The sequence below is a fragment of the Phoenix dactylifera genome, unplaced genomic scaffold (assembly GCF_009389715.1).
Source record: "Phoenix dactylifera cultivar Barhee BC4 unplaced genomic scaffold, palm_55x_up_171113_PBpolish2nd_filt_p 002871F, whole genome shotgun sequence".
Classification (NCBI taxonomy): domain Eukaryota; kingdom Viridiplantae; phylum Streptophyta; class Magnoliopsida; order Arecales; family Arecaceae; genus Phoenix; species Phoenix dactylifera.
The window spans coordinates 12,836-19,579 of record NW_024069963.1 but is presented as its reverse complement, the minus strand read 5'-3'; the positions used below and the strand labels follow the sequence as shown (position 1 = coordinate 19,579).

Here is a 6,744-nt window from a genome sequence, read left to right as displayed (position 1 = left end):
CTCTGTGTACACTATTTTTAGCACCATACTAAGAAGTGCATGGCAAACAAAATCCATAAACTATCACTTGTTTGATAGTCAAAATGTCCAATAAATGTACCATGTGTTCAAGAATATACCACAAGAAACTTGGATGCACATGACACATAAAATAGATGAAAACACATGCTTAATTATAATTTTTTTGATACATGTTCAAATTAACTAATCTACCATTCTTTTGATATACAAGATTACATTAATCCATCTAAAAATTTACATGATCACAAATGTACCATTCACTTTTAACATAAGCTGTCAAAAAAATTTCATTCCATGTATTTTGTTACAAAAATTGTACAATCCACACTGCATACACAAAGAAATAACCTGGGTTAAATGCAATACACTTATTGTCTCTTTGTAAATATAAAAACATTTGATAAGAATATCCTAAGCAATTAGTCTCCGATGGAATAATATCCGCTTTGTGAGAAGTGAAATGGTTTTTCCCTAATTGTACATTCCACATTGCATACACAAAGAAGTAGCCTTGGTTAAATGTAACATATTCATTGTCTCTTTGTAAATATAAAAACATCTGATAGAACCTTTCTAAAGAGGTGTAATGAACCTTGTACCTACTTGATGGGGGTAAGGAGGTCATCATGAAAAATGGCCAGCCTACAATATCGAACTTTGCAATATCTTCTAAATATTTAGAGAGTCACGCAATCTTTAGATGCATCAGACCAAATTGAAGTTTGTCAAAACACACACACATGCAGAGTTGAGCATTACTATCATTAATCAAAAGATAGTATACTTGCAAAGTTTTGATGTCGCAATGAAGATATAGTTCACAGAATAAACCTCGAGGATCAAATTTATTATATGATGCAAATAAAACTATTGGTTCTTAAAACTATTCATTGCAAAAATAAATCTCAAAGCCCTCCTTACCACCCCTCTAAATGTTAACCTTTTTTCCACTAGGTAGCAAACTCAAATTGCACTTCTCTGCACTAAAAAAAAAAAAAAACTCAATTCACACCCACTTATGAGTTATCTGGTGGTTGATTCTAGTCCTTTTAAGTGATTGTAGCTAGAGAAGCAAACGAAATAATAGCCAAAGTAGGACAACAATAGTTATTAATAATATTTGCCAATAAATGGTAGCTAACTAATGACTATTTTTTCATTTTAAAGATACACCCTCAGATTAAAGATCTTTGTGCTTATAAAATATAAATTGTTTAAGAAGCTTAGTTTAGCTCATGAGACTGCAGCTAATTAACCAATTTAGATCCCAATCAAATGTGTTTAGCAATAAACCAGAAAGAACTCCCATGTGTACTAACAAGCACTTGGAATTCTCATGTGCCCTAACAACCATTTTGGATTTATTTACATTTAATTTAAAAATAATACAAATCTATTTTTTTATTTTTTGGATGGAAAAATTTGTTTTCTGGTTTTCTGAGTTACTTCTTGATCATAAATACAAGTGATAGATTTTACCATCATCATTCTGATGAGAAGAAACTTTATGAAACATTTTTACCACTTCTGCAGTAATAAGAGTTGCTTTTTGGGCCTATTAGTGTTAGGAGTGGGCAGCAAGGACTATTTAACAAACATATCATATCTCAATTATCATAATCAAGCACACAAATCAATCTCATTATACTTTAAGTATAACTTTAAAATTAAGAAAAAGATTTTACAGATAAAACCATAAATACCAAAACAAAGGTTTATGACAACAAACATATGAAGCCAAAAACTATATATTGTTGGCCCACCAAGAATAAAGAGCTCATAACTGTCATTTTTCGAATCTAATGCCCAGTAAATTTTAAATAATAGCTAGGGTGAAAATAGAAATTGTATTTTGGTGGCTATACAAAGCATTGGTTACAAATAGGTACACAAAACTGTCAAGAGTAAACATCTAATCTTCCTCTCCTATGCAAAAATTCCTCTAAAAATGTTGTTCACAAAAACTTGAGGTTGCAGAAATTTTGAGAGTTTTTGTGGAATAGAAGAGTGGGAGGAAAAGAAGTGAGAATGAGATTGAGTTCTCTTGGCATTTCTCACTAAGAGAGAAGGTGGTCCACCCTAATCACATAAATTGGTTTAAACAGGTTTACACACAATGTTGGTCCAACCAAACAAAAGGTTTCTTCGGATATTAGGTTGATCATCATAAAAAGAAAAAAGAAAGGAAGGAAGAAAGAAAGAGACTGATCTGCAATTTTAAAAAGCATAGGGATGGTCTTGCAAAAAAAAAAAAAAAAAAAAACCATGTTTTTCCCTGGTTGAGGAAGAGAGAGGAAACGCAGTAGTATTAAAACCAAATGAAGGGCAAAGAGAGTCTCAGTATTTGGAACACTCACCCCTCCCCTCTCATCCCTTGCATCACCTGACAAGGGCCAGGGTTAATGGTCATTTCTGAAGGCATCAACTTTCTCTAAAACCCTCCCTCTCGCTGCTCAAATACACTAAGCCCGTTTCTCCACCATTATTTCTTGCACTCTTGGGATGACAAGCCCACCAAAGAAAGTGATCTCTTTCGTGGGGATTCTTCTTAAGTTTCTCCATTGATCCGTTTTCTTCTTCCTTTGTTCCCATATCTCCATAAAAAGCTGTACTGAGTTTTGAAGAAGAAGGAAAAAAAATTGGTCTTGTTCTTCTGTTTGGTGGAAGGATGAGTAAAGAAGACGATATCAAGTTCCTCAAGATACAGGTACCTCTTTCTTTCCCTATTATTCTTTCTTTGCCTCTGCTTCTTCTGAACTCAACAACTTTCAACAGTCATTTCTCTTTTCTTTGTTTCCTTTTATCCCATGCTACATTTTGAGCATTATTCTTAACATTTAGCATGTCTCTGTCTCTTTTGTTCATCAAGTTAATCAACACATTTCAAGCTTTGTCTCTAATGTTCATGGTTTTGTCTGTTAATTTGTTTTTTTTCCCTCCATTTTTCTTTCTTTATTTTTTTTTTTAAATGCAGACCTGTGTTCTCAAAGTGAACATACACTGCGAGGGATGTAAGAAGAAGGTGAAGAAATTGCTTCAGAAAATTGATGGTACTTCCACGATCTATTTTTCCTCCTCCTCTACCTATGCACTGTTTTTGTAGTGTTTTTAGCGCTAGAAGAAAAGGAGCTTCTCATTTTCTTTTTATCTACAGTTGTTTGGATTCCTACATATATAGATCTCTGATGATATCTTTATTGTTGCCTTTCTTTTCTTTCTTCTTTCTATTTTGTATTACTGTTGATCTCAGGAGTGTACACCACCGCCATAGATGCAGAGCAAGGGAAGGTAACTATTTCAGGCAATGTTGATCCTGCCACCCTCATAAAAAGCTTGCAAAGGCTGGCAAGCATGCAGAGCTGTTGGCTTCCAAAGGGTGGCAGCAACAGCAACAGCAACAGCCAATCCCAGAAGCCACAGCGTGAGCAAGGGAAAGGGCAGCCCAAGGACAATGGAAAACCTCAGAAGGGCGGAGGTGGTGGTGGGAATGGTGGAAAAGACCACAAGGGCCAGCAACCACCAGCACCGCCGGCGCCGCAGCAGCAGCAGCGACAACAACCACTGCAACAACAATTCCAGCAGCTACAGCAGATGAAAGGTTTCGAAGATCTGAAGCTGCCGCAATTCAAGGACCTGAAGCTCCCCTTCCCGAAGGATCAGAAACCTGTGAACTTCGCCCCTCTCCCCGAAGACTGCGGCAGCGATGGCGATGATTTCGATAACTTTGATGATGAGGACCTGGATGTTATGGATAGTTTCGATGCTGACTTTGATGAGGATTTTAAGAACATCAAGATCAAGCCCATGAACGCACCACCCAATGGGAATGGGATGAATGATAAGAAGGGTGGCGGCGGTGGCGGTGGGAGTGCCAAGAAAGGTGGTGGTGTTGGAGATGCCATGGTGCAAAACAAGAGCATGGGTGTTAACAATGAGCAGAAGAATGGCAATGGTGGCGGCGGCAAAAATGGTGGCAGCGGTGGTGGAAATCAGAACCAGGGTGCTGGCAATGCTGGCGGTGGAGCTTCTGCCAAGAATGGTGGCGGCGGCGGGAAGAATGGTGGTGGGCCTGGGGAACAGGATAATAAGAATGGAGGGAATAATAAGGCCACTCCCAATGGCAATGGCAATGGCAACGGTAATGGTGGGAACAATAGCAACAATCCAGCCAGTGGAGGCAAGGATGGTGGCGGGGGCCATCCAGCGATGAATCCCAGAATGATGGGCCAAGGCTTCCCTGGCATGGGCTTGGGCCAAATGGGGAACATGCAAGCTCTCATGGCCCAGATGGGGAGCTTCCCACCTGCGATCCAGGGCCTTCCAGCCGGCGTCCCACAGCCTGGATACGTTCAAGGGGGATGGTGGTGCCGACGCCGCCTCCGCCGCCGCAGCCGGAGATGATGGCTGCTGCATATCCATACCAGCAGCAGTAACTTGGCTGCAATGATGCAGCAGCAGCAGCAGCAGCAGCCGAGGATGATGAATGGCCAGGATCATCCATATCAGCCGATGATGGGGTACGCCCGACCACCGCCGCCGCCAATTTACAACATGTACCAGCCACCACCACCGCAGGGTGAGCCATATACCGACTTCTTCAGTGATGAGAACCCCAGTAGCTGCTTAATTATGTGAAGCAATATAAGATTATGTGGGCTATGCTCTGCTTCTTAATCTCCTTGCCCATCTCTTTGAAGCTCTCTGGGTGGAGGGAAGAGGCATACTAGAACTTCTGCTGCATATAGATGGAAAATGGGTAATTTAGTATTTTTATCTTTATTTTCTTTTAATTTTCATTAGTGAAATGTTTTCTCTCCGTCTCAAGTTGAAGTTAGGTCAAAGGCATATATATATCTATGTAGGGTTTAATTATAATATCTTATCTTTTGGGAGCTAGGGGTTGTTTGGTCCTCTTATGCTCGCTATAACATGTGAATGGAGTACAAAGTGAATGTAATGGGAGGCTAGCTTCTGGAGAGCTTTAAAAAGCTTTCATTGTTATGTGTCGCAAGTCGGAGAACAATAATAATAGAAATGGTGGAACTTCCCATCCATTGCAGATGAATGTTTGGTGCCTTACTTTGCTTGTTATGAATGTATCATTCCACTGGAGATGGTTTTTTGTGAGATAGATGAGTCTTCTGAGGAGCAAGAGAGAGGAAGGTTGGGCCATGATCTCCTTTGCCCAAAGCATTTTTCTTCAAGGCAATTTATTACCAACAATACATTCACTTCAACTCAAATTGCCTCTGATGCATAGTTCTAAAACATTGCAATTACTTTGTGAGATCCCTAGCAGATGTCAGTACCATGTTTCAGAAGCCTGTGAAGATCCTCTAACAATGCATGGAACTCTGTTTTTCAAATGCTGGCAATAGAAAAACGTAATCTTGTACGAGGGTGGCGTAGATCAATTTTTTCTTCTATGTTTGGCAAAAAGCAAGCATCTCCCAATGTCCAGGGTGAGATGCTACTGCGTGCCATTCACTTAAACCAACACTCTGCCTCCAATGATTTCATGGGTCGCTTGAAACCAAAACAGTGCCACCCTTTTTCAGGCCCTGAAACATTTATGCATGAGTATTTATATCATTCAAACGAATCATGTCAGCACATCAAATACTCCTGGCCAAAGAATAATGCAGCTAGATGAGGTTGAGGGCCTGGAGATATTCAAAACATAAGGAGATGGAGTGAGTTCGCCATCAGAACTGGGTAGAGAAGGGTTGAAGAAAAGGTGATATAAGGGAGAAGCTGTACCAACAATAAGTTTATTATGGGCTACCCGAGTTAATTTGTTGATGTCAAGAGTCTCTATTGATATGTTAACTCCTGCAAGGTTGGACTTTGATGAGTAAGGGTTCTCTCAAAAAAAGATTATAATTAATATTTAGTAAAAGATATTCATTTGAGTTGGTCACAGATCATAGCTAGATTGGGAAAACAGAGAGTTTGATGGCTGATAGCTAGATGGCAACTACAGAAGATGGTTATAAGCCTTACTCCAGGATCACACTATCAAACCAGGACAGTTGATCCTTCAAACCATTTCTTCATTTCAACTCGATTTTACCCAGATGGTCAAATAACTTCCATAGGTTAAGGGAATATGCTGTTATAATTTGAAATAATTATCTTTTGGATGCTTGAGAAACCAGTAGGGTTTCTTTCCGAAGTTTCCTCCCGGGACCCTTAAATCATTGAATTCATAAGTACAGGGGCGTATAGTCCAATGAGAAAGAAAGTTAAAAGTTAATTTTGATTCATAATCTCTCCCCACCTGCAATCATCTTTAAACTTCAGATAGTTCTAATGTAAAATTGGAGTAGTTTTCTAGTTCTTGTATGTCCATTAGTGGCTAATTTTCGCACGCAACGGATGTAAATACAGCTAACAAAATCAAAAAATAATAGCTCACTAAAAGGCTATGGTAGGGATTTTTTGTTTTTCCATATGAAGCTCTCTGAATGGTGGACAGCAAAACACGCGGCCCAGTTAAACCGCGCCATGCGCCTCTCTCAGCTCGCTGTAGACATGCGTGGCTTTGTAGATATCATGGAACAGTGGCTGTCCTCTCTAACTCCGAATTCATTTGATTAACATGGCCGAGTTACTCTTGAGGAGGAGACGATTTGCACCTAAGATGCGCCTTGCAAAAGTGATATTTTTTCAGGCAGCTCTGAACTTGGCACAGATGACAGTCATGTTGAAAATGCACCGGTC

At 39.5% G+C, this 6,744-nt stretch overlaps 1 protein-coding gene across 1 annotated transcript; it reads left to right on the top strand.

Moving 5' to 3' along the window:
- The first annotated feature begins 2,644 nt into the window (after positions 1–2,644).
- Positions 2,645–5,086, top strand: LOC120109815 (heavy metal-associated isoprenylated plant protein 33-like). Its single transcript, XM_039123483.1, has 3 exons — positions 2,645–2,728; positions 2,996–3,071; positions 3,272–5,086. Exons 1-3 carry the CDS (start codon positions 2,690–2,692, stop codon positions 4,420–4,422), a joined length of 1,266 nt encoding a protein of 421 aa, XP_038979411.1. The 5' UTR covers positions 2,645–2,689; the 3' UTR covers positions 4,423–5,086.
- The last annotated feature ends 1,658 nt before the right edge of the window (positions 5,087–6,744 follow it).